General features: G+C 38.3%; 4 protein-coding genes across 8 annotated transcripts in view; 2 read left to right on the top strand and 2 right to left on the bottom strand.

Annotated features, from left to right (window-relative positions):
- Nucleotides 1-18,182, top strand: part of p130CAS (Serine_rich_CAS and FAT-like_CAS_C domain-containing protein p130CAS) — an 84,085-nt gene extending 65,903 nt beyond the window's left edge. For both annotated transcript variants that reach the window (XM_090159353.1, XM_090159354.1), the window contains 2 exons: nt 14,464-14,617; nt 14,681-18,182. In XM_090159353.1, coding sequence (XP_090015479.1) covers nt 14,464-14,617; nt 14,681-16,812 — 2,286 coding nt within the window. In that variant the 3' untranslated portion in view covers nt 16,813-18,182. The remainder of the gene's footprint in view (nt 1-14,463; nt 14,618-14,680) is intronic.
- On the bottom strand, nt 18,023-19,872 carry LOC149927060 (pyrimidodiazepine synthase-like). The gene is made up of 5 exons (XM_090159363.1): nt 19,536-19,872; nt 19,353-19,458; nt 19,058-19,277; nt 18,854-18,986; nt 18,023-18,790 (listed from the first exon to the last, which is right to left on the bottom strand). The coding sequence occupies exons 1-5, from the start codon at nt 19,558-19,560 to the stop codon at nt 18,549-18,551; spliced, it is 726 nt and encodes a 241-aa protein (XP_090015489.1). The 5' UTR covers nt 19,561-19,872; the 3' UTR covers nt 18,023-18,548.
- A 63-nt stretch (nt 19,873-19,935) lies between these two features.
- LOC149927059 (putative ATP-dependent RNA helicase DHX35) lies at nt 19,936-23,528 on the top strand. Of its 3 annotated transcripts, XM_090159358.1 has the most exons (11): nt 19,936-19,980; nt 20,043-20,114; nt 20,258-21,095; nt 21,157-21,244; nt 21,305-21,401; nt 21,468-21,800; nt 21,869-22,059; nt 22,127-22,334; nt 22,397-22,550; nt 22,691-22,802; nt 23,436-23,528. In XM_090159358.1, the coding sequence occupies exons 2-11, from the start codon at nt 20,078-20,080 to the stop codon at nt 23,469-23,471; spliced, it is 2,094 nt and encodes a 697-aa protein (XP_090015484.1). In that variant the 5' UTR covers nt 19,936-19,980; nt 20,043-20,077; the 3' UTR covers nt 23,472-23,528. The 3 variants fall into 3 exon arrangements, with proteins under 3 accessions (XP_090015484.1, XP_090015483.1, XP_090015485.1); XM_090159357.1 differs by lacking the exon at nt 19,936-19,980 and having other exon boundaries at nt 19,991-20,114; XM_090159359.1 differs by lacking the exons at nt 19,936-19,980; nt 22,691-22,802 and having other exon boundaries at nt 19,991-20,114.
- On the bottom strand, nt 23,473-26,637 carry ZC3H3 (Zinc finger CCCH domain-containing protein 3). Of its 2 annotated transcripts, none has more exons than XM_090159360.1 (9): nt 26,499-26,637; nt 25,680-26,421; nt 25,377-25,618; nt 25,181-25,313; nt 24,950-25,114; nt 24,090-24,285; nt 23,884-24,029; nt 23,728-23,816; nt 23,473-23,676 (listed from the first exon to the last, which is right to left on the bottom strand). In XM_090159360.1, the coding sequence occupies exons 1-9, from the start codon at nt 26,539-26,541 to the stop codon at nt 23,609-23,611; spliced, it is 1,824 nt and encodes a 607-aa protein (XP_090015486.1). In that variant the 5' UTR covers nt 26,542-26,637; the 3' UTR covers nt 23,473-23,608. The 2 variants fall into 2 exon arrangements, with proteins under 2 accessions (XP_090015486.1, XP_090015487.1); XM_090159361.1 differs by having other exon boundaries at nt 23,473-23,670.
- Nucleotides 26,638-26,740: the final 103 nt, after the last annotated feature.

Here is a 26,740-nt window from a genome sequence, read left to right as displayed (position 1 = left end):
TGGAAATCTAATTTTTTAAATTGTTTTAATGAAAGGTTTTTATGGTGTGTACGTAGTTCTGATCCTAATAGACGCCAAAAGAAATTATTCGCTCCAAAATAAAAACCGTCAAAAGGAAGGGTTTTTAAATTAAAAACGCGTGAATCTCGATGATATCGCCCATTTTTTCGTCGCACGTGTAATTATTTATTCTGATAATAAAATAGAATCACGTGGGCTTAGCAATATTTATCCGCATTTGTCTTAGCCAATAAGATTATCCCTTCCGAGCAAGCACGCGCCAATTTACACAATGAACCGATGAAGATTTTCAAATCAATTTCTTTTAAGATCTATTGAGTAAAACATTTAAAAAATATTTTTAATCTTTAATTCTGTAAATGCCTCCTCCTTTTAATTATAAAACAGATGAAAACTTTATTTTAAAACACAAGTTCAGGCTTGAGCTTCTCCAGATATCCCACTGGTATTTAACTTCCCTTTTAAAAAAGGGGACATTCCCCTCCTAAATTTAATCATCTCATAATAAAAAAAAACCCTTAACGGTAAAACAAATAGCCCACGGATTCTCCTTGTACTTTTATAATTAGCTTAAAATCAAGCTTTGCATCAATGGATTATGGAGAGGGTGGGTTGTAGTTGGATTCGTACAAATCCGATAAAGCGCGTGTTCGCTGTAATACAAAATCAATAAGAAACGAATTACGATGACTCACGTATAGGCGCGTATTTTGGATTTTTATGGCAACCACCCATAGGCTGATACTGTATCCGACGTAATAAAAATGTCGGCTGGTTTTACCCCGTCGGGGGTTATCGCGGGGGTCGCTAACGTGTTGCCGGGGAACCCGACGCCGTTGCCATGGCGACGACTTCCTATCTCTTCTCCACTGCCAGAAAATTCGTCCGCTCCCGGGGCTCATCCCCGTTAATGCCCCCGTCGATAGTTTTTAACGAAGTTACCTTCCCTGGTAGCTGGAAGCGCGGGCTAACTTTACTCGTAAGTATCGCGTGTAGCTCGTACCCCGCTACTCGTTTATCACGGTATTGTTAACTAAGGCATCCCTCCGACGGTAGGTGCCGAACGAAATCGAAATCTAATCTGTCAGACTAAATATTGACTTTGCTGGTACTGGTAACCCAGCGTCGCACCCCCCCCCCCTTCCTCATCGTCTCCACTTAGAGTAGGTGGTCTCTGTTTGCTCTTTGACTCGCGGTTTTTTTCTATCCGAGTTTTAGAATTGTCTATTAATTTGATTGGTTTTGAAAAGTGATACAACTTGTAAGAAACAAATATTTAATAACTGAAAACAAAATTGGCAAATTGAGTTCGCCTTTAAAATTTAGTTCTCATAATTAAAATAACATTTATAAATGTATTGGGTTGACTCATAAAAAATAACGGAAATCAACACGTGAATCATACTTGAAAATCTCAAAAATCATAAAATAACGGAAATCAGCACGAAAATCATACTTGAAAATCTCAAAAATCATAAAATAACGGAAATCATAGCGAAAATCATATTTTAAAATCTAAAAAATCATAGCGAAAACGGATCCACAGCTGAAGCGGGGAGGCAACATTTCAACAAGATGGTCAAGGTTATTTTATAAAAAGAACTATTAGCACGAAAATCACATTTTAAATTGTCAAACTTATAATTTCCAAAATCACCTTTAGAATCACAATCCCGTACGTTTTGAGTGGTATCACTGTTGATACATTTCCATTACCTCCTATTGAACTGTACAATTAGAGGTATACATTCGGGTGAGCGGGCCCCATCAAATTAAATTTTCCAAATGTTGGAACCCTTTTGAACTTTGCGCAATCTTAGCTCGTTGTTGGTCGGCGCATCGTGATATTATAGCGGCGAACGAGCCCATCATCAACTATGCAAACGCTCTCAATCAATAATAGGCGCGGACCCGTGATTCAGAAGGGTGTGTTAACGCGTGTCGTCGCCTTCCACTCTAAGCGGAACTACCCGAGGGATTTGCCTTAAGTACTTCCGCTTAGTTACTTCCGTTTTAAACCCAAGTACGCCTAGAAATAAACTCTTTCATTACCAACGATATGTTGGCTACTTAGACGTCCATCACGACGTTACTCGATTTGGGTACATTTGTTCGAATTTCATTCGTCCGAACGGTGGTACAAATGTCCGAATGACCATTTGTCCGAAGGCCGGAAAACAGGATCGTATGTCCGAAAACTCATTTCATTTGCGCGAAATATTTATCACAACTTTTGTTGGTGATTTAGTCGTTCAATTTATGTTAACTTTACTGGCGAATTTCATTTATTATAATAGTTTTTTTTTAACATTAGGAATTGGTTGTTTTTTTTTTTTTTTAATATTGTAAAATAGTAACATTAACGTGAACTAACCTAACCTAACCTAAAATATCCACAACATTCAACGCAAATCCCACTTACTATATCGAGAAATACTAATTTAGAATTCGGACAAGTGATGCTACCGATTCGGACGAATGAAATTCGAACATTTGTTCCACCGTTCGGACGATTGAAATTCGAACAAATGTACTTACCCTCGTTACTCGTATTTACAAGATGAATTCCAAAATAGAATTTTAAAGAGTAAGTTGCAAATAAATTTTCAGAATAGAAACTTAACTACTTCGTATTTTTCTTGTTCATTTGGTCATGGGCTTTCCGAAAATGTAACTCACTTGATGAAATACCGCCGTTAAGTTTATTTAATATTAAAATTAAATTTGCGTGTAGCACCCCGCTGCGGCTGTTATTATGAACGATAATTTTACCACGCCTAGTTTGTGACGTCATTGACTAAGATTTTATTCAGGTAGATTACATAGTTCCCACTATCCTACCAACAGGTTTCCTACACAACCTGGAAAAGGTCAGGGAATTTGAAAAATATTCCAAAAGGTCAGGGAATTTTAAAATGATTCCAAAAGGTCAGGGAATTTGAAAATAATTCCAAAAGGTCAGGGAAAAGTCAAGGAAAATTTGAAAATGGTCTAAGAAAAGTAAGGTAATTTTAAAATGACCCCAAAAAAAATCAGGCAAATAAATTTTTGAAAGATGTATTAAAAATACGTAATTAATATTTTTAAAGGTTTTACCTCAAACCATTCATTTATTCTACAAAAATGGTCAGGGAAAATTTGGAAATTTGTCAGGGAAAACCTGGAAAGGTCAGGGAATTTAATTCCTGAAATTTTGTACGAACCCGGTTCCAAGATCATTCTTGGTAGATATGGCGATTCCAATTTAGCCTGCTGCTCTCCAGAATAAGCGTGTGCACGTGTTTTTAAAACCATTTAAGCACCCGCGTACCAAATTCAGTAGTAGAATCTCATGGTTTTACAGGAGATTTTTCGGTTTCGGACACGGAATGAGTAGCATCTACATTTCGTATCCAAGCTTAGCGGCCAGTGAGAAATAACGTGTGGTCAATGACGTCAATCACCACGCTAAAATTCAAATTATTTTGGCGTTCTACTAATTACTTCTAATTAACAACGAAACTTTGTATTTGGATATTTTAAACAAATGCGCTTCGTTTAATAAACAAATGGAGGCGGTAACGAATAATTTGCCACTTACTCCTTAAGACAGCCCTCAGCCGACAGCCGACTCTGAAGAATCGAAAGGAAACCCAGCCGTTTTTTTCGGTGTAAAGTGAGCCACGACAATGCGTGCCGATGTTTCCCATTCAGCTTGAGATTTTGATCGATGCCTTCCAGATAGGAGAGTGTTAATAGGCGTAAAAAATCGATTTGGTCCCGTCGGGTGTCAATAGCCGCGCCGCTTAATTACCGTCATAATAATCAGGCGAGACGCGTTTGGATGCTCCTCGAAGCTAGTTAGTTGGGTGATGGTAATTTCGTTGTTAAAAAGAGAGGTTGGGGTTGGTGATCGGCCAACCGAGAAAAAGGCGCCCGCGAATTATCAGACCAAGAGTCACGATTACCTTCTTTAAAACTCAATCGCCGAAGAATTCAAACCCCCGGGGCTCAATATTTCATTCCGATTAAAGTAAATATTTTACTTTACACTTCATTCCTTCAGTGTGTTTTTAAAAAATGATTTATTTCCTAGGTTATTACCGTGAAAATTCTTTTCACATATTTAACCGTTAATTATATCAGAAGTTAATAATATTTCTTTTACGCGAGAAGTTTCCGTTTGCCGCGAATTTCTCGCTAAAAACTTACCGGCTCTATTACACCTTGCATAGGGAACTAACATTACGTAGCTTTGGCTGTAGCCGCCATGTTGGGTAGAATTTTTTTTCAATAGGAAAAAGCATGGGTGACGTCGTGTGACGTAGAACTGTTAGCTCCCTATTGATATTTACCTATTGGTAAACCATATTTCATCGATGAAATAGTATTAGAAAATCAACGTGAGCCTGCGTAGGTATACGAGACAGTTGGGTGGAATACTTTTTTCATAAGACAGGGCTTCCACACGTCAGGGAAATCAGGGAAAAGTCAGGGAATTTAAATAAATGCCTAAAAGGTCAGGGAATTTAAATATATGCCGGAAAAGTCAGGTAATTTTAATGTGCCTAAAAAGTGAGGGAAAAGTCAGGGAATTTAAATATGGGCCTTTAAAGTCAGTGAATTTAAATATGGGCCTAAAAAGTCTGAGAAAAGTCAGGGAATTTATATGTGCCTAAAAGGTCAGTGAATTTAAATATGGGCCTAAGAAGTCAGGGAAAAGTCAGTTAATTTAAATATGGGCCTAAAAAGTCAGGGTATTTAAATATGGACCTAAAAAGTCAAGGAATTTAAATATGGGCCTAAAAAGTCAGGGTATTTAAATATGGGCCTAAAAAGTCAGGGTATTTAAATATGGGCCTAAAAAGTCAGGGAATTTAAATATGGGCCTAAAAGGTCGGGGAATTTAAATATGGGCCTAAAAAGTCAGGGAATTTAAATATGGGCCTAAAAGGTCGGGGAATTTAAATATGGGCCGTGAGGGAAAAGTCAGGGGGTTTTAGGAATTTCTAAAAATGCAGGGAAAAGTCAAGGAATTCTATTTTATCTTGACACTTTTTCAAGGTATTTTTACTATCAATCTATGACAAATTCTATGATTATCATTTATTTCCTTGAAAGTTTGCCAAATTTTTTCCACATTGCAATAACCTTTTCACTGAAAAATAAGCAGAAATACATGTATTTCTGATATTTACTTGTGATAAAAGTTAAATATAAAACAAATTGCTTTAAAAGGTCAGGGAATTTGAATCGGAAAATTAGGTGGCAACCCTGTTGTACGTATTTCCCGTGGGAGTGTATAGTGGGAAGAAATATTATTTGCCCTATTTTTCGAGCCTCATCTCCGAGAAAGCAAAGTACCCCAAACCAATTAACCATCCCCGCCATACTTTTCAAATTAGCGGCGAATAATTTCTCGGTTAGTTAAGTTTCGCGAGTACAGCAAACTCAACAACGTATATAACAGCACCACGCGATGAGGAGGTACTCGGCCGCGATGGTAGGTGCTGAAAAACAAAGTTCTCCTTCCTCCTTTTGACGTTGGCCCGGTTCTCCCCCTCGTTGCTTAATCGTTGCTTGGCCGCAGTCAGGTATTAAGAAAGAATTAATGGTTTTCGATCCCATCCGTCTCGCAGTGCCGGCTTCTTTACTCGCGTCAGTTTTGCTAAAACACCCGCTTGTTTTCCCACATAACGAAGAGCTGTCACCCTATATTCCCGCCTTTCACGGTACCCTACTCTCCTATAGTCAGTTCCGTTTCCCGCCGGTAGAGGACGCGCGGGACGGATTCCGCTACGAACTTTTATTAGAACGGTCACGCTCGATTCCTAAGCTACAATAATTCGTCGTGTTTTGCTAACCTCGCGATTTCCATTACTACGCTAACTTTTCTCTTTATTTGCACGACTAAGAATGCTTTGGGGTAACGGAGAATGTGTAGCCGCGACTATAACCTCGGTTTTTAAAGGTTGTAAGATTTTTCTAGGAAAGAAGTGTTTAAAAAGGTCGAAAGATTATGCTAGGAAAGCAGCACTTGGTTAAAAAGATCGAAAGATTATGCTAGGAAAGGAGTGGTTAAAAAGATCGAAATATTATGCTAGGAAAGGAGTGGTTAAAAAGATCGAAATATTATGCTATAGGAAAGGAGTGGTTAAAAAGATCGAAATATTATGCTATAGGAAAGGAGTGGTTAAAAAGATCGAAATATTATGCTATAGGAAAGGAGTGGTTAAGAAGATCGTCAGATGATGCTAGGAAAGGAGTGGTTAAAAAGGTCGAAAGGTTATGCTAGTAAATGAGTGTTTAAATAGGTCGAAAGATTATACCAGGAAAGGAGTGGTTCAAAAGTTCGAAAGATGCTAGGAAAGACGTGTTTAAAAAGGTCGAAAGATTATGCTAGGAAATAAGTGGTTAAATAGGTCGAAAGATTATGCCAGGAAAGGAGTGGTTCAAAAGTTCGAAAGATGTGAGGAAAGGAGTGGTTAAAAAGATCGAAAGATTATGCGAGGAAAGGAGTGGTTAAAAAGATCGAAAGATTATGCTCTAGGGAAGGAGTGGTTAAAAAGGTCGAAAGATTATGCCAAGAAAGGAGTGGTTCGAAAGTTCGAAAGATGCTAGGAAAGTCGAGGTTAAAAAGGTCGTCAGATGATGCTAGGAAAGGAGTGGTTAAAAAGGTCGAAAGATTATGCTAGGAAAGGAGTGGTTAAAAAGGTCGAAAGATTATGCTAGGAAAGGCGAGGTTAAAAAGGTCGTCAGATGATGCTAGGAAAGGAGTGGTTAAAAAGGTCGAAATATTATGCTAGGAAAGGAGTGGTTAAAAAGGTCGAAATATTATGCTAGGAAAGGAGTGGTTAAAAAGGTCGAAAGATTATGCTAGGAAAGGCGAGGTTAAAAAGGTCGTCAGATGATGCTAGGAAAGGAGTGGTTAAAAAGGTCGAAATATTATGCTAGGAAAGGAGTGGTTAAAAAGGTCGAAATATTATGCTAGGAAAGGAGTGGTTAAAAAGGTCGAAATATTATGCTAGGAAAGGAGTGGTTAAAAAGGTCGAAAGATAATGCTAGGAAAGGCGAGGTTAAAAAGGTCGTCAGATGATGCTAGGAAAGGAGTGGTTAAAAAGGTCGAAATATTATGCTAGGAAAGGAGTGGTTAAAAAGGTCGAAATATTATGCTAGGAAAGGCGAGGTTAAAAAGGTCGTCAGATGATGCTAGGAAAGGAGTGGTTAAAAAGGTCGAAATATTATGCTAGGAAAGGAGTGGTTAAAAAGGTCGAAATATTATGCTAGGAAAGGCGAGGTTAAAAAGGTCGTCAGATGATGCTAGGAAAGGAGTGGTTAAAAAGGTCGAAATATTATGCTAGGAAAGGAGTGGTTAAAAAGGTCGAAAGATTATGCTAGGAAAGGCGAGGTTAAAAAGGTCGTCAGATGATGCTAGGAAAGGAGTGGTTAAAAAGGTCGAAATATTACGCTAGGAAAGGAGTGGTTAAAAAGGTCGAAAGATTATGCTAGGAAAGGCGAGGTTAAAAAGGTCGTCAGATGATGCTAGGAAAGGAGTGGTTAAAAAGGTCGAAATATTATGCTAGGAAAGGAGTGGTTAAAAAGGTCGAAAGATTATGCTAGGAAAGGCGAGGTTAAAAAGGTCGTCAGATGATGCTAGGAAAGGAGTGGTTAAAAAGGTCGAAATATTATGCTAGGAAAGGAGTGGTTAAAAAGGTCGAAATATTATGCTAGGAAAGGAGTGGTTAAAAAGGTCGAAAGATTATGCTAGGAAAGGCGAGGTTAAAAAGGTCGTCAGATGATGCTAGGAAAGGAGTGGTTAAAAAGGTCGAAATATTATGCTAGGAAAGGAGTGGTTAAAAAGGTCGAAATATTATGCTAGGAAAGGAGTGGTTAAAAAGGTCGAAAGATTATGCTAGGAAAGGCGAGGTTAAAAAGGTCGTCAGATGATGCTAGGAAAGGAGTGGTTAAAAAGGTCGAAAGATTATGCTAGGAAAGGCGAGGTTAAAAAGGTCGTCAGATGATGCTAGGAAAGGAGTGGTTAAAAAGGTCGAAATATTATGCTAGGAAAGGAGTGGTTAAAAAGGTCGAAAGATTATGCTAGGAAAGGCGAGGTTAAAAAGGTCGTCAGATGATGCTAGGAAAGGAGTGGTTAAAAAGGTCGAAATATTATGCTAGGAAAGGAGTGGTTAAAAAGGTCGAAAGATTATGCTAGGAAAGGCGAGGTTAAAAAGGTCGTCAGATGATGCTAGGAAAGGAGTGGTTAAAAAGGTCGAAATATTATGCTAGGAAAGGAGTGGTTAAAAAGGTCGAAATATTATGCTAGGAAAGGAGTGGTTAAAAAGGTCGAAAGATTATGCTAGGAAAGGCGAGGTTAAAAAGGTCGTCAGATGATGCTAGGAAAGGAGTGGTTAAAAAGGTCGAAATATTATGCTAGGAAAGGAGTGGTTAAAAAGGTCGAAATATTATGCTAGGAAAGGAGTGGTTAAAAAGGTCGAAAGATTATGCTAGGAAAGGCGAGGTTAAAAAGGTCGTCAGATGATGCTAGGAAAGGAGTGGTTAAAAAGGTCGAAAGATTATGCTAGGAAAGGCGAGGTTAAAAAGGTCGTCAGATGATGCTAGGAAAGGAGTGGTTAAAAAGGTCGAAATATTATGCTAGGAAAGGAGTGGTTAAAAAGGTCGAAAGATTATGCTAGGAAAGGCGAGGTTAAAAAGGTCGTCAGATGATGCTAGGAAAGGAGTGGTTAAAAAGGTCGAAATATTATGCTAGGAAAGGAGTGGTTAAAAAGGTCGAAAGATTATGCTAGGAAAGGCGAGGTTAAAAAGGTCGTCAGATGATGCTAGGAAAGGAGTGGTTAAAAAGGTCGAAATATTATGCTAGGAAAGGAGTGGTTAAAAAGGTCGAAAGATTATGCTAGGAAAGGAGTGGTTAAAAAGGTCGAAAGATTATGCTAGGAAAGGCGTAGGGGCGTGATTTTTCTTTCGTTGCGAACAGGTGGCCATTGAACCATTCATTCTCTGCCATCCTAAATACATTCTTAGTCCGTGTAAAGCTCTGTTTGTTTGATTATCATCTAAGTTACGTCTCGACCCCTCCTTATTTTTTTTAAATAACTAGATATCTTGAGATGGGGAGAATAATGAGTTTTATTTGACGTATTTTGATATCGTGACGTGAAAGGGAAAAACTGTTACAGAACTTACAGTGGCGTGATTCCCAAAGCGCGTGTTCGTTTATCGACTGTGTTTGGCGCCTCGTAGACCTGTCCGTTCCAGAACGACTTATTATTGATAATACGTTTTTTCTACGTCGTGACCTCGCCTCATTTCGACGATTTCACTGTCTAGGTTGTCTCGTGTTATAAATATTATTCGTAACGTCCGCGTGGGCGACGCCATTGTGAATGAGGTTTTTGGTTCTGGTTCGTATATCGCTCTTCGTTCGGGGAGTGAAAACGTCTTTAAGGATAATAAAATTAAGGATAAGATTTATAAAAGCTTTTCTGTCCTATTTTGTTGTTGTTGTTAAAATCTAGTTCACGAATTTGGATTGCTTTAAAACGCTTAAAAGCTTTATTGTTTACAGATATAAAAGCTATAAATTTTAGTCTGTGTATTTTGGGTGCTTTAAGTACGGGGATAAATTATCGCGAAACCTGGCCCGAAGAGTACAGTTGATAGGAATTACCAGGGCCCTGTGCATCCTGGGGGCCTGACTTTGGTACCCTTCTTCAGGCTTTCGCTTCTAAAATGTATTTATCTTAAGTAACGGCTTTCTTAGGGCCCCGGTAAAACTATAATTGCGGGCCCCCGTGAAGCCTGAGGGCCCTGATTTGAACCGATGCGGGAACCCCTTAACTTGGTTTTCCTTAAATTATCTCCAATGGTAACGGCTTTCTTAGGGCCCCGGTAAAACTATAATTGCGGGCCCCCGTGAAGCCTGAGGGCAATGATTTGAATCGATGCGGGAACCCCTTATCTTGGTTTTCTTTTAATTATCTCCAATGGTAACGGCTTTCTTGGGGCCCTAGTAAAACTAATTTCGGGCCGAGGATTATATTTAACGTGCTTACCCTTCTCTCTTGATCTGGTTCCCGATAACTTAAACTTTCAGTAGTAACGCCCTCTTTTTGGGGCCACGAAATTATTCTACCGGGCCCCGTACAGCCTGGGGTCCCAGATTGGGAACCAACGAATTACCATTATCCCAACTATCTCCCCGAAAACGTATAGTTATCTGCAGTAGCAACGGCTTTTTATGAGCCCGATTTATCAGGGCCCGGGCCCGCTCTCGTTGGAACAAATAATAGTATTGACCTTCGAGTCCATCTTCGCAAAACCCGTCCAAGAATTCAGTCCTCGGCTCGCACCTTCGGGAGGGGAGGCTCCTCCCGTATAAATAAAAAAATATCTTTCCCCCATTCTTTTCAATTTTCGGTCTTTTTACTCGTGGAGTGTATGCCTCCTCCCTTTTAATCGCGACTGGCACCTCCACTGGCGCAGACACACGCTGCCGCCTACCGGAAGGGAATGGAATGAGAATCTAGTGAAAGTTTGGAGCCACACTGGCTCGCCGGGTCTTCTCAATCGATATTGTATTGGCCTCTCTTACGCGACGTCCCTTTCTCTCTGCTCTCGCGCTTCCTACGATCCTCATCCGCTGTCGACACGAACACTCGCTTAGACGGGTAAAGTCCGCCTTCGTTTATCCACTCTTAGGGTGTCGGGTAACGGGTTCGTTTAAACCGTCGGCTGAAAAAATGATGGAAAATGACAGTCCGCCGTTGAGAGATCGTAGCAAGATTTCGGATATTTCGTTTTGTTTATAACGAAACTTGATAGGCTGGGTTTTCTACATCAAACTTTGAAATTGATTCGATGAGTTTTTCGATACGCCTTGTCGGGTTGAGTTACTTTTAAATATTAAATTGCGGGTGGCGTTTAGAAATTCTGTTAAAAGTAAAATTTTAATAATACATTATACAGGGTGGTTCAAAAGGTTATGCAAAAATTTGAAGGAGTTGTAGGGGGTGAGTTGAGAAGTATGCCTGTTTTTTCCCCATTTTCGTACGATGAGTTCAAAGAGCGCCAGAGACAGGGTTGTTGATTTTTTTTTTTTTTAAATGAAAAAAAATACGTTTTTTTTATTAAAATATGATTTTTTTTATTTTAATCGATTTTTTTTATTTTTTATTAATTTTTAGGTTTTTGCCACTTTTTAAAAGCAATATATAAGCTTATTGATATAATTATTATTTTTGTATACATAATATTCAATAGTAGAGTTTTATCATGTCAAAAAATATTTATACCAAGAAATAAGTATATTTTTATCACAGGAGAAGTAAAACCAAAAATGAGGTGGGGAAGGGATCGTGGTAGAAGAGTATTATCGGTGTGATAGGTGATAGTGTAATATAATGACAAAATTTGTCTAAAATATAATAATTCAATAGTAAATCTCTCATTTATGGAAATTTAATACCTTTTAAACAATCTTTTATGGGAACAGATTTAAATCAACAATTTAAAAAAATCATTTGATTAAAATCGCTGATTTAAATAAACTTGATTTAAATCAAACAACCCTGGCCAGAGAGCTTCAAAGTGCGGCTTACTAGCCCCTGGAAGTAGGCTACAACAAGCGAAAAACTAAGCAGTGGGGACTTTAAATACTGTTTAAGTTTACTTTTTTACGCTGGTTACCTCGATTGGTTTACAAAGTCTTTTTTAACCTATCACACGAACCCAAACCTTAATGTTCGCGTTTCCCTGCTGCTTGGTTTCGCGCTTGTTGCAGCCTACTTCCAGGGGCTAGTAGGCCACACTTTGAAGCTCTCTGGCGCTCTTTTAACTGATCGTAGGAAAATGGGGAAAAAACAGGCATACTTCTCAACTCACCCCCTACAACTCCTCAAAGTTTTAGCATAACCTTTTAAACCACCCTGTATACCAGGAATTTATTTACGTACGCAGAATGACTACGTTGAGACCATTTTTAACCAGTGCCGCATTATCCATAAAGCTGACTAGGCCTAGGGTCCCACCGAGAGCAGAGGCCCATGTGGATGTCCTACGCAATTTAACCCGGCCACCTGAATTAAAGGCAATAAAAGTCGCATGGGCCTAGGGTGGTGCCTCGGTTATTAGTCTAGCTGATTATTTTTATTTATGTACCACTTGGGGCAGATGGATGTCGTGGTCTCCAAAGAAGCTCAAAGCCTAGGGGTTAATACGTCCCTGTTTTCAGCTTGTCTCCGGCAACCTACCTCACGCTCTGCCAGTGCGCTGCTCCCCTTAAACGAAAATCAAATCTCATTGGTTCCTAATGCTTAAGTCTTCCGACGCGGGTGACGTAATTTCTTCCCTCTATTTCTAACCCGTGGATAAATTGGACCACAGACCACCTACACCAAGAGGGACATGTATCGCTGGTAGTAATTTCAATTTTTTTATGTGATGTGCCTTTTTATAAGCGTGCGCCATCTCATGGAAAGTAAAAGCAGTTTTAAAGGTACAAAGATGAGCCCACCATCTCACGGAAAGTAGAGGCAGTTTTAAAGGTACAAAGACGAGCCCGCCATCTCACGGAAAGTAGAGGCAGTTTTAAAGGTACAAAGACGGTAACGCCATCTCACGGCAAGTAGAGGCAGTTTTTAAGGTACAAAGACGAGCACGCCATCTCACGGAAAGTAGAGGCAGTTTTAAAGGCACAAAGACGAACACACGTGACAATAATAAATTTATTGTAGAAGCTGGCTCGTGCACGACTTTATTTTAATTTCGTATAATAATGAATTTTTACGCGCTATTTTCTGTTTGCGGTTAAAAAAGCAGCATCACTTTTAAGGCACCTTTTTTCGATGTTGATGCGAGTCCTTCTTGGGATAGGTGGTCTCTGATTAGACCATGATGACTGCTGATCGTCTCAACGTAGTCATTATCCCCAAGTTCAAGCAAATACATTCTTGACGTACTGATGCAAAAAATGTAAACTGCTAATGTCAAAACAAATAACGGGTTATCTCTCTTTGAAAGTATTTCGAAAACAATTTCGGAAACTTCAAACAGATTCCTAGAGTTTATTCCAATATTATAATTCTTTCAAATGTTTTCTACGCTTAATGTACGGAAAATATAAAATACTTTTTTTTACGAGATACACTTTTTTTAGCCTCTTCCTCTAGTATAGAGGAAAGAGGTTGTTATATTCGCTCCTGATGTATACGGTGGTGGTGAATAGGTCCGTATAGTCTAGTGCTCTGAATTGTTTATTCATTATCCACAAAATTTCCGATTTATTTAACAAAAGTTGGTAAAAAGAATATAATTTTAACTTATTTAATTGTTTTTTCGCAACCAAGCATTTATTTGAATTAAAATGGTATGTATTTAAATAAATGTTTGTTTTGTTTAAATAATAGGCTTATCAACTTTAGATTTTTTAAACATTTTACAATTATTATTCAAATATTGGTTATTTAAATAAATATTATTTAAATATCGCTGAACTTATAAAAGTTAATCGAACGCCGACCTCTTGTATAGTCTATAGCTTCGCATAGGTCCCCGGGAATTAGTGCTCGGATTTCGATTAATTTTTATCCATGAATAAAATAAGCTCGGCTATATTTAAATAATATTTATTTAAATAACCAATAGTTGAATAAAAATTGTAAAATGTTTAAATAATCGAAAGTGAATAAGCCTATTATTTAAATAAAACAAACAATAATTTAAATAAATGCCACTTTTATTCAAATAAATGCTTGGTTGCGTAAAAAAACATAATTAAATAAGTTAAAATTATATTCTTTTTACCAACGTTTTTTAAATAAATCGGAAAATTTGTGGATAATGAATAAACAATTCCGAACATTACCGGGAATTGACGAATGCTCTTCAACGGCACTTGATATAAATTTCATTCAGGCGTCATTCGATTGGTATTAGTTCTCTCTATCTGCCTATGTCAGTTTTGAGCCGCCGTTTTTAATCAAAGGGGTAAAATCCAGTGCGCTAGGAGGAAGAGGCTCCTATTATGGTTGTGCCATCTTGTTCTCTCATCGTTCTATAATGCGCAAAGAATTTTTATTCGCTTCTTCTGGAAAAAAGGGGGCGTAAAAATATTTCGGTCTAGGCCTTGGTTTGAAGATTTCCATAAGAAGCGCTTGGGAAAAGCTTGGCTTAACTGCATTACGAGTGAGAATGCGGTGAAAAGACTTTTACAGGGGCCTGGCTCTCGTTTCCTTCCGGGCGTTCTTTTATCATTCAAAGTTTGGCTCGGCGCGCAATCTCGTCCGCGAGAAAGAAAACGAAGGCATTACCATAAACATTTGCCTTCGTCCGCCACTGCAGTCAGACTGTCTTTTCCTCTTTTTAACGACGCCACTAAATGTTCAATTACGCGTACACTTTTTAGTTAACGGTTATCTCAATTCTTTGCCGCCTTATTTCTTTTAATAGGTGGTTATGCCTCAACGCATCGGAGATGTTTATTTGTACGACGTCCCCGCCAGCGTCAGGCTCGTTCACTCGGTCGACGAGCCGGACTCCGCTCATTCGCCGGCTGCTCACGGAATGACCACCAGCGCCTATGACGTACCTATCAGTTCGTTAGGTATGCTTTTATTTTTACCCGCGGAGGTTCTGGTTGAAATTAATATATTTCTCGTGATTTTAGCGGGAAATTACGACATCCCTCATAGTCCACGATTGATCAAGATAGTGGGTGGTACGACGTACGACCATCCCCGCTCTCATTCGCTGCCCATGACGACTTACGACACGCCCAAGTCGATACCCAACCACGATTACGACATACCGCCGACGGAAATGGCAGAGTACGACATCCCGGCCAGTCCCAAAGCCTTCGTCAGTCCGAAGATGAGGGATAATTCGACCTACGACGTCCCTCTGTCGCACCAAATCGTCACTTCCTCCGATAACTACGTAGTTCCGGCTTCCCAGTTAATTCTTAAGAAATTGCGCAAGGACTTCCAGAGTAACAACGTCTCGAACCGTTCGAGCGGGGTGTCGTTGGTCTCGACGGTCAGCTCGCCTTCGTTGTCCCCGGCTTGCAGCCAGTCTAGTTTGAACGCCTCGCTGTCGCTGAGCAGCTTAGGAGGCAGCAATCGTTCCAGCATGGAGCAACACCCCCAAGAGTTGTACGACATTCCTCCGAGCGAACTCCGGAAAGTGCCGGACGTGATCCGCCATTCGCCCGCCAAGTTGCAGCCGACGCGCTCTTCGCCCAAACTGATTACGTCCGACGACGTCTACGACGTACCCACGAATAATTCCCCCGCCAATTACAATTTGGTGTACGACACGCCTCCCACGCCCAGACCGGCCAAGAAACCGGTCAATATAATGGACGGGGTGTACGACGTCCCGCCTCAAGTAACTCGGGACGTCAGCCCCGAAAAGGCCATGATGGACGAAAAGAACGACCGTCGGCTGTCTTCCTCCAGTTCCGATTCCAGGGACTCCAAGGAGTACGTGGTCAGCGGGAAGGAGTTGCTGCTGATCGATTTGGACGCGGCCATGGAAATTCTGGTCAACGCGCACCAGGACGTCGTCGGGAGTATCACCAAGCTCTTCAGTTTCGTCAGTTCCAAGAACTGGAGGGAAGCCAAGCGCATGGAGAATAAGATGTACGACATGGAAGAAACGTGCCACAAGTTGAAGGCGTCCGTGGTAGAGTTCCTTCGCTTCGCCCAAGGCGCGTTGGCCAACTCGACCCACGCCGCCGACAAGTCCATCTCTAGGAAACTGTCGAAACTGATCGCTCCTTTGGTGGACTCCGAGAAGATAGTGGAATCGGCCGTCAAATCGTTGGACGAACGCGGCTGGCAGATCGTCAAGTGTTCGTCGGACGACGCGGGAACCCCGGACGAGTTGGACCAATTGGTGGCGTGCGCGCGGGGTCTGGTCGAGGACGTCCGCCAAGTGGCTTCTTTCATACAAGGCAATTCGCCGCTCATCTTCAAAAGGTCCAAGCGAATCAACGAATTAACGGCCGAGTCCAACGGCAAACCCCCGATCGCCCCCAAACCCTCGGAACTACGTACGAAATTGGCCAATCTGGCCTTGTCGCCCGAAATGGACGGCGCCAAAACGCTGCAGGACAGACCGCTTCCACCCGTCCCGTTGGCGTCCGACGGGGTGAAGAAGCCGGACTCTCCCGTTCCCGTCGCCACAATGGACGGCCCCAATGACTACGACTACGTCAATTTGGAGCCCAAAGAGACGGTCGAGAAAGAACGCGAAGAAATAAAGGCCAGCTTGCCGAAAGAACTGAAGCAGTCTTTCGACACGGTCGTGAAACAGTCGGAAATTCCGGTTGAAGAAGCGGTGAAGGCTTTGCCTCCCGCGACGGACGCGAAAGTGATCAGGACTACCACTTTGGACGCGGGTGACGTCCAATTGTTGCGATTCTACACGAGTCAAGTCGAGACGCACGTGCGTTTCTTGAGCGACGCCATCGAAACCTTCTTCGCCACCATCAAGAACAATCAACCCCCCAAAGTGTTTATCGGACACAGCAAATTCGTGGTCATCAGCGCCCACAAACTGGTTTTTATCGGGGACACGATTCAACGAAACGCGGCCCATCCGGAAGTCAAGAACATCATGTCCAAGAGCTCCAACGCCTTGTGCGAGGCCCTCAAGACCTTGGTCAACAACACCAAGAACGCCGCGTTGCAATTTCCTTCGGTGGAAGCGGTTCAAACGATGGTGGACGGTGTGGTGGACGTTTCCCATTTGGCCAACGATTTGAAATTGAAAATAATACAGGTTACCTGTTTGTGAGAATAGCGGGGGAACCATTGATTGGATCCTCGGGACTATTGAAATGTGTACGATGCCAAAGATTTCCCCTTTGTTTTTTTTTCTCCGAAGTATTTTTTTAGCTACGTTCGACGAAACTTCGTAACGAAGCCGTAAATGTTTCTGGAAAGCGTTTTACGAATTCGTCGCTAAGTTTTAGCGCCCCAGGGCACTGCCCCTATTTAGCTTCAGACGGGACCAAAATAGTTTTTAGAAATTTCAAATAGCTTCCTACATTATAGGCTTAAACAAAAATCTATTATTTTTCATCCAATTTTTTTTTTAGTTTCACTCGGAAAAGTATTGATTTATTATTTTGTGGTAAAAAGGGGGGGAAATAAGTATAAATTTTATCAATGTTATATTGTAAGAAACAATATTAAACACTGAGCGATTCCTACGATGATATTATACTTGTACAAAGATATGATCGAAAAACGAAACGAAAATGTTGTATTATGGTTGTGAATAACGAGAAAAATATTTGTATTTTGAATGAAATCCCTTGGCCGTCATCCTTAATAATATCTACCTTAATTACTTAAAAAAATCAGCTGATTAGATAACCTTGGTGCCAATTTGTTAGTAATTAATATTAATCTAGTCAACCCAAAATCCTTAATTTTTAATAATTATAATCAAAAAATATATGTTTTCCTTCATCTAATTTTCTCATATTATATATATATATATATATTTACCTTTCAAAACAAATTATTTCAACGTTAAAAATCATGTAGATTAATTTGGTGAATGAAATATAATTCAATTATAAACTGTAAGAAATAAACTTGGGAAGTAAAAATCCAAAATTTGGGGGAAATTTGAAACCGCGATTTAACAGCCTATGAAATAGGTTTACAGTTACATATTGGATCGAATCCCGCAATATTCGAGTGTTTTTTCTTATTTATTTCACTTAAATCGCCGGAAACGCGAAACCAATTATCAGATTTCCACAAATATTAATTGATTTTGAAAGTGGATCCCTTCATAAAAACGGCATATCACGGCTATTATATTTCAACAAATCTACCAAAATACCAATAAAGCATTTTGTACCAAATAAAAAAGTATATAATGTATAAAAAATATTGTGAATGAAATAAAAATGCAACTCCATGATTTCGATAAACACTTTGTTTCGCCACGAATTAGAATATAGCGTTCTAAAGATTTTTACATATACATAAATATACTGGTTTGATAATTGAATTTTGCCCGCAGTAATAAGATTTTGGAAAGTGGTTATTACTTTGATATATATATCTCGTATCGCGCCATCTCACGATAAGTAGAGGCAGTTTCAACGGTACAAAGCACACGTGTCAATAAAAAATTTATTGTAGAAACTGGATCGCCCACGACTTTTATTTCAATTTCGTACAATTTTCAAGCGCCATTTTCTATTTGCTGTAAAAAAAAAAGACGCGTCACTTTTGAGACACTTTTTTTTTGAGGTTGATGCGAGTCCTTCTTGGGGTAGGTGGTCTGCGCTTTGACATTCCTTTCAACACCTAGTATACACTTAAGGGTTAGTAATTACTCTGGTAATTAACCTTGAAAAGTGGTAAGAACTTTATCGTTTTAAAAATATAGTAAATTTATTCATGACTATTATTAGCTAGATTTATGGTAATTTTTCTAAGCGTAGGAACGGAATTTTATTATATATTGACACAATGGGTACAAAATTTATTCTAAATTAAAGTTAGCGTTTAAAGGCCTAGATCGTAGTTTGGGTTTCCTCCTGGAATGGTTTTAATGAATTCCGCGTGAATTTCAGGTGACATTGACTCGCTTTTCACGGCAGAATCTGACTTCATGTGACCAACCCAAGAGGTTAGCTTGGGAAATCGACTAGTGGATAGCGGTTTCAATTCGGGGTGCAAGATTGGCACGGCTTCGAAGCGTTCGAACCAAGGCCAAATTAAGTAATCAATCAACATCGCTTCCGACCCTATTCGATTAAAATCAATTTGTTAAAATTTACGAACGACCTTTTAGAAAATATTGTTTTTACCGCCGTAAAAAGTAGTTCCCCTTTTTGCTAAATCTTTCTCTAGAAATTCTATCTCCACTTGAACGTTTTCCCACCATTCTTGTTTATCAACCCCTTCCAAATTTGAAAATATCTTATAAAAAGCACCTGGAACCTGCAAAATCAAATCAAGACTTGGGACCACTTAATTGGCATTTTTTTAAAAATCATAAGTAAGACACCCACCCTACTGAATAACTCGCAAAGCATTCTATTTTTAGCTCTTTCGTAAGGTTTAGAGGGGTTTAATTTTCGTCCATCAAACGCATCGTCAAGGTAATCGACAATGATCATAGAATCGAAAATGATATGCCCATCGTGTTGAATCGCCGGCACCTTTCCTGTTTTATTCAGTTCCAAATACCAATCCGGTTTTTTATTCAAACGAATATTTATAACTTCGCCTCTGAGCGTCGCAAAAACAATTAAATGTTAAAGAAAATGGTAGGCGTATTTTAAGAAAAATAGGTGAAAAACGCACGGTATATTTTTAGCTGCCGCAACCAGTCTTGCCCTTTCGGCGTACGGGCAAAATCTCATGCTGTATATACGAATGCCTTCCCTCGAGTCGGGTGGGCATTCGGAACCTAAGCGGAAATTGAATTTACGTTCAAACCCAGCTTATACATTCTGAGGTTTCAACCAAAGAGGAGTTAATACTCACCTTGGCCGTAATGTTTTTCTGACATTTCTGGAGATTGAAAACTAATCCTAAAACACCGAAAGTTTCGCAGCGAGTAGCGAAAGCTTTTATTAAACACGACTAAGCAAATATTGTGTATATGATATTTCCTATAATTTTTATTGATAAAAGCTCTTTCCGTGGTCGTAGGAGAAGTCGACCTTGGTGCCTCTCCGATTCGGTTTGATTAGAGATGTTGAAAGTTTACAAGGAGAATCTTGAAAAGTTGAAATTCATTTTGCGGGGAAAAGTAAACTTTAATACGTTAATTGTGAACGATATGGTAGCTGCGGTTTTTATTGGGTTATGATCTACGCCTATCGGCAGGTGTACGAATGAAAATAATAGTTTGTAATATTACTGACGGTGCCTAGATGTCGCTATTATTTCAATAAAACGCTTCTTCCTAGAAGCGCAAAAATGCAAAGTTTGTAAAGGCGAAATGGAGTTTTATCAGCGCAAGCAGATATTGTATTGTTATGTTTTTAGCTAAATACAATTATGAATGATCTAATTTTTGAATAATGAATCAACATTACAAACCAAGGTTTCTAAAACCAGGTAAACTATTTGGTGATTTTGTTGTTAAAAATCAAAGGCTTACCAGTAAATATTCGTCTGCTATTTACAATTACTTTAGAATTACAATTTTAAAGGGGGGTATACATTTTAGCAAATTATTTTACAATAATTTAAAATTTTAGGTGATGATTCCGTGGGATGGAAGCAAGAAAGGTTGAGCAGCCGAGAAACAGAGTTTTCAGCTGCAATATACAATCCTCATTCATCAGTTTCTATTGAAATCCAGCGACAGAGGTTACCAATATTCAAGAACCGAAACCACATATTATACCTTCTTGAAAATCATCAAACTTTGGTGATAGTGGGTGAAACAGGATGCGGGAAAAGCACCCAAATACCTCAATATTTAATGGAAGCTGGCTGGAATGTTGGTGGAACTGTCATTGGAATAACGGAACCACGTAGAGTGGCAGCTACATCCCTAGCTATTAGAGTAGCTGATGAAAAGTGCTGCTTATTAGGACAAGAAGTGGGTTACAGCATTAGATTTGATGACTGCTATGATACAACAGCCACCAAAATAAAGTATATGACAGAAGGAATTCTAATAAGAGAAATGATGGCCGATCCTCTTTTACAATCTTATTGTGTGCTCATGCTTGATGAAGTGCATGAAAGAACTTTATACACGGACATTGTGCTTGGACTACTTAAGAAAATTTTGAGAAAAAGGAAAGATTTAAAACTGATAGTATCGTCAGCTACGTTTGAAGCTGAAGTTTTACGTGATTTCTTCAATAAAAATCAGAGCCATGATAAAACTAAAGACTCAGCTGTTATTCTGACCGTAGAAGGAAGAACTTTTCCAGTTGATATATTTTATGTCAATGATCCAGTACCAAATTATGTCAAAGCCTGCATTAACACAGTTACCAAAATTCATGAAAAGAATGAAAGGGGGGACATCCTTGTTTTTCTAACTGGACAAGAAGAAGTCGAAGAAGCATTATCGTCTCTTGTGTAAGTATATATTTATTTTATGAATATATAATTAAATTAATTTGCTCATTTAAACTTGAAGTGATTACGCTCGTGGTTTGAGAGATAGAGAAGAATTGATGAAAATGTTTGTGCTGCCTATGTATGGTGCTTTATCCTCTTCTGATCAGGTATTAAATTAAAATTGTATCAATTTGTAACCTTGAAATTTATAATCTAATTTACTGTAGATGAAAGTATTTCAACCAATATCTAAAAATACAAGAAAAGTTGTGGTTGCCACAAATATAGCAGAAGCTTCTGTCACAATTCACGGAATTGTGAATGGTGAGACATAATAATAATATATAAAATTGAGCCTCTAAAACCTGAAATTTAACCATTTTTATTTAGTGATTGATTGTGGTTTTGTCAAGCTACGTTATTATAATCCGGGTACAGGAACGGATACGCTGGTGGTAGTTCCAGTTTCCCAAGCCTCAGCTGAACAAAGAGCGGGTAGAGCTGGTCGTTCAATGTCTGGGAAGGCCTACCGGCTCTACACGGAAGAAGGTTATCACAATCTTGAGAAAGAAACCCCTCCTGAAATGATCAGGAGTAACTTATCACCAGTCATTCTACAATTGAAAGCCATGGGAATTGATAATGTCCTACGATTTGATTTTCCAACAGCCCCACCTTCGAAACATGTTGTGGATTCTTTGGAATTGCTCTACGCCCTTGGAGGTGAATATTTTGAGAAGTATACCTACGGTAACGTACTTATAAACAACCCTGTGCATTATTATTCGCAGCTTTAGATATTAAAGGAAATTTAACAAATCCACTTGGAATTCAGATGGCTGAATTTCCACTTGACCCAATGTTTGCCAAGTTGTTATTGGCGTCGGGTGATTTTGGCTGCTCCGAAGAAGCTTTAGCAATCGTGGCAATGCTTCAAGTTCAAAATGTCTTTATTTCACCAGCCGGAAAGGGTCCGCAAGCGGTTAGTAGCTTCAATATCTGTAAACCATTTCCCTTTAGTTTGATGAAACCTTTAATTTTTCTTGCAGAGAAAAGCCAAGTATGTATTTTCTGTGACGGAAGGAGATCATCTAACTCTCCTCAACGTGTTTGTGTCTTTCATAAAAGCGTGTAAGACTAGAAAATGGTGTGAAGCTAACTTTCTGAATTACCGAGGATTGTGTCGAGCGGCGGAAATAAAAACTCGTTTAGCCAATTTATTGAAGAAATTTAAAATTCCTATAGTGTCTTGCGAAGGTAAAAGTATTCCAAATTTGGGTGTTTATATCGATAACTTCCAAAGCAATTTCTAATATTAGGAGACACAGATACAGTGCTCCGCTGTGTAGTAGCTGGATTTTTTGCAAATGCCGCCCGACTTCATTATACTGGTGTATACAAGACAGTTAAAGGAGATCATACGTTGCATATTCACCCTGGTTCTGTTTTATACACTCAAAAACCACCAGAATGGTAAATTTTTTTATTTTATATCGTTACCTAAGTTTGAAAAAATCGTAAGTTTAAATGTAACCCAACTTACAATGTTTTTGAACTTGGGTAATTATATCCAATTTCAAATATCAATAACTCAAGTCAATATATTATTATAGGGTTGTTTTTAATGAAGTATTATTCACATCAAGAGAATTTATGCGCGATGTAAGTTCCATAGATTCAAAATGGCTGTACGAATTAGCCCCACATTTTTACCAATTTGGAACTGTAAGTATAATTTTGGCCGATAACATATCGGTTTCTGTTAGGCATGTGCGAGTACTCTATTTCGTTCGAGTACTCTGATCAAAGCTCGATAAGCTCAAAAATTGTTAAAGCCTCAAATCGAGGCCTAGGCTCAACTTTCGAGTACTCGAAACTATTATTCCTACCACAGACATTAAAAAAAGCAGGAAAAGCTACTATAAAAAATTGCCTTTGGTCCCGCCTTAAGATCTCTTATTGGGTGAGGTATAAGTCCTAGTTGTTTCTGATTGGTCACTGATTTTAAAATGTATAAAACGAAACAAAAACCATTTGTTATAGTGCCCTAGCATTTTATTGTTAGTTGTTTGGCGGTTCATCAGTCCACTGTTTTCTGGTTTTATGGCCCCATTATTAATTTAGACTTCACAAATATGGCTTCAAATAAACGTAAAAAAGGTCTGGCAGTAAATAGTCTTTTAATGAAGAAATAGTAGAACCTAGTGATGATTCTAGTTTAAATTAATTTAAGTTCTGATGATATACATTTAAGCCTAATTATTAGAATACTGGAAACTCAGCTTGAAACCCGAAAATCATGCCTAATTTCAGCCCATCTAATTTTTTGTTAATAATAAAAATTGCATTTTTTTTTAGGCTCGAGAATTAGCGGAAAAAGAACAGACAATGTAAATCATGTAGCAATTTTTATTTTATTTCTTTAAAAAATAAAGTATTTTCAAAAATTAAGCTTTTTTACATATGATAATTTTCTTTTTACACGTACAAGATAAGAGTCTCTCCCAAATAAGTTAACATCTAAAACTACCCTACTTACCCATTTTTAAAAAACGGGGTCTGATTTTCAACGAACTCTCTGTACTTGTTTCTTCTGAAACTAAAAAAAAATTTAATAGTCTGAAGAGTTGAAAACTTTCATTATTTTTACCCGAGAAACCTATCTCGCTGGCCGTTGATGATTCTAATGATATGAATGACGGCAGTTTTTCCAAATTACACTTTTTGCTTCCTTCCAACCTGCAAAAACCGGGGTTAGTGATTATACTTGGGATTTTTAATTGCATCGCAGTATTTAATTTTGTACTTGGCCACTTTAGCTTCCGTAAGAATTGGGCTTGAATTTTTTCTCTTACGAATCTTTCTCTTATGCCTCAGCAGACATAATTTGCCTTTAGAGCAAGTTCCTTTAACTTTAAACTCTTGACAGTCGAGTACGTGTTGTTTTTGACACTGCAATATTATTTAATTTTGTAACTTTTACTTTTAATCTTTTTAGAATGTAGTAGATACTTTTTCTCCTTTCAGGCAGTATCCCTTGACAAAATCCTTGCAAACTTCGGCTGAAGAGCTAACTTTAATGTGTCGATAAGGGCAGTTATCATTGCTACATCTCCCTTGTAAAAAATAGGAACAAACGGGCATTTTTTCCGGAGCCATTTTATGAGAGAAAGGGCAGTTGGATATTTTACACGTTCCCCTTAAGAATCTAAATTAAAATTAAGTTAATTTATGACTGGTGTTACAATGATCTGAGTATTAGGGGTGTGCGAGTATCAATTTTTGACTATTGAGTCGAGTTAAGAGTTTGAAAAACCTAGTGATTTTAAAAATAACCTGTTTTCTAAGTTTCGAGCCCTTAACGAGTTTTAAAATTCTTCATGAGTTATAGGCTTTTAACAAGTTTCCATTGGACCATTAAACGAGTTAATTAAATTACGTCATCACTTTCATCCATGATTGATTACTTGTAACTTGTAATACTAATTATAAAGATATTTCTTCCAACTTGTCAACTTTAACTTTTATTTTCTAACAAAATTAATTAAAAATTAGGAAATGACAATCGGCGGATTAAGTATGACGTCGAATGTTTTTTGTGAGCCCTAATTGGTGGAAAGTTACGCCATATTTTTAAAACTCTATAAGAGCAACGAAAGCTTGGCGACTTTTTCCATTTTTGATCCGAGTAATCAGTTTAAACGTGTACTCGCATAGCCCTGAAACTCGGTAATACGGAAACTGCTTAACGAGTTTTTATCAAGTTTAACCTTGGACAAACTCAAATTTAACAGGTTTTGAGCCAAGAATTAGAAATTTATTCGAGTACTCGATTTAAGCAAGTGCTCGCACACCTCTACTGAGTATCTTACCGAGTACAAACAGCCACTTTTTCAGGGTCATGCACGTAGTTGCATTTATTGCCTTTATGGCATTTGCCAAATCGGATGTAGAATAGGCAGTTTTGATTGTTTTTAGTCAGTAACTTCTTTTTGGTTCTTTTTAAAACTCTGTGAATACTTTTGAACTTGGCACGGCTAGTTAACGTTTAAAAAAGTTTACGTGAATTAAGTGAAATTTAGGGTAAAATGTTGGTGTATTACTTCACAAAAATCCTAGCTTCATTTGCCTGAGAAGCCACAAAAACGCCATTGTTGTTTTTAACAAACGTTTTCCTTCCCAAATCAATTCTTGAACGGTTAAATGGCGTGGATGAAATGGTCCATTTTTGAGTCGCTGAATGGAGAAATAGTATTATAAGTTCAATTAATATTGAGCCTGAACTCTAGGCGTTCTTACAGTTTTCCCATTTTGAGGGTGTACTTGTACTTATTCTTTTAAGAATATTTCCCTTTTGGCTGACTTTGTACTTAATTCCACTGACATACACAAACTTTGGGTTTGATTTTATGTTGACCTTAGAGACCCATTTTAGATTCTTTTTTGGCGTTTGGGCTCTTGAAAGTTTTGTGGTTGTTACTCTGTACATGAGACCACCAATAGATACTAATTTGAGGTTCTTCACTCCATCACTCGGCTTCCTACTTATACCCTATATGTTAGATGAATCTATATAATTATTAAATTTCTAAAAGGGATTACGCTTTAGTCAAAGTTGGTTTGGTTTTGTTGAAATGAAACTTTTCCTTCCATGGCTTCATTTTGGAGTATCGGTACTTTTGGTATTTCAATATCCCATAATAGCCTGGACGATATTGCCACCATTTAAGTTTGGATACGTTATATGGTTTCTTTATCGTTATTTTGGAAGGTAACGAAATGGGAGTCACTGCTTTAAACTTATTGATTAAGCTTTTTTTAGAAGCACTAACCGAAGAGCTTTTAACAAGAGGAGTTGACGATATTGCTAATTCAATAGATGAGCTAGTTTTAGGACATTCTTTCCTGTTTTTAATCAACTTGTACTTAGTTTTTAATGGTAAGAGATTTTTAGCCTTTAGTTTTGTAATTCCGTCACCTATTTGGGGAGATATCATGGTGTTGTCTATCACAGTTTGACTTGGCAAGTTTGATTTCGTCATTATCAAATTTCGATGCTCACTAATGGTAATTGTGCATTTTTCAGTTTGATTGTTTGTACTAATGGTATTAGCTTTCACTATTTTAAACGGGTTATACCCGATTAAGGGATTGAACCTAACATGGTTAGGAACCCTGGAATAGTGGTTGTGAAATGTCCTTTGACTCGTAGCTATTTGAGTATCTAATTTGGGTCTATGATTGTTTAAATTATTTTGGGCAAAATTGTTGGGTTTGAACTGAACGGTTCTACGTTGATATGGGCGAAACGTAACTGACGAAGCTTTATGTTTATCAATCAAATCTGAAATTAGTTTACACCAATGTAGCTAGGTAATAAAAATGTCCTTTAAAGGTTATACAAATATGGAAAGGTTTTACTTTTTAAATAGGTGAACTCTTTCTTCAAATATTCGTCTTCCATTTCCTTGTTGGTAAACTTTTCTATTTAACTACTTCTTAAACAACTAATATGTGATAAATGGGATGAGAACCTAAATGATGCAATATATAACTCTCCTTTTTAACCTTAATGACGTCATAGTTTTACGAACGTTATTTCCCTCATTGACTGGATAGATGGCGGTAGTGTACCGACACAATTCAAATCTTTTTTTTTATTT

The sequence above is a fragment of the Leiobunum rupestre genome, chromosome 9, assembly GCF_980474605.1.
Source record: "Leiobunum rupestre chromosome 9, qqLeiRupe1.1.hap1, whole genome shotgun sequence".
In the NCBI taxonomy this organism is placed as follows: domain Eukaryota; kingdom Metazoa; phylum Arthropoda; class Arachnida; order Opiliones; family Sclerosomatidae; genus Leiobunum; species Leiobunum rupestre.
This window is presented reverse-complemented; position numbering and strand designations above follow the sequence as displayed.

What these genes read in the sequence shown, in the direction of transcription:
- LOC149927060 (XM_090159363.1), bottom strand. Translation starts at nt 19,560, where the DNA reads ATGTCAGAAAAACATTACGGCCAAG. An exon ending in GCGGCAGCTAAAAATATACC is followed by an intron (nt 19,278 to 19,352) that starts GTGCGTTTTTCA and finishes TGCGACGCTCAG; the next exon opens with AGGCGAAGTTATAAATATTC. An exon ending in GGGAACTACTTTTTACGGCG is followed by an intron (nt 18,791 to 18,853) that starts GTAAAAACAATA and finishes TTAATCGAATAG; the next exon opens with GGTCGGAAGCGATGTTGATT.
- LOC149927059 (XM_090159358.1), top strand. Translation starts at nt 20,078, where the DNA reads ATGAATCAACATTACAAACCAAGGTTTCTAAAACCAG. An exon ending in CCGGAAAGGGTCCGCAAGCG is followed by an intron (nt 22,060 to 22,126) that starts GTTAGTAGCTTC and finishes TTTTTCTTGCAG; the next exon opens with AGAAAAGCCAAGTATGTATT. An exon ending in TCCTATAGTGTCTTGCGAAG is followed by an intron (nt 22,335 to 22,396) that starts GTAAAAGTATTC and finishes TTCTAATATTAG; the next exon opens with GAGACACAGATACAGTGCTC.
- ZC3H3 (XM_090159360.1), bottom strand. Translation starts at nt 26,541, where the DNA reads ATGGAAGACGAATATTTGAAGAAAGAGTTCACCTATTTAAAAA. An exon ending in AGAGTTCACCTATTTAAAAA is followed by an intron (nt 26,422 to 26,498) that starts GTAAAACCTTTC and finishes AACTAATTTCAG; the next exon opens with ATTTGATTGATAAACATAAA. An exon ending in ACTGCCTGAAAGGAGAAAAA is followed by an intron (nt 24,030 to 24,089) that starts GTATCTACTACA and finishes ATAATATTGCAG; the next exon opens with TGTCAAAAACAACACGTACT.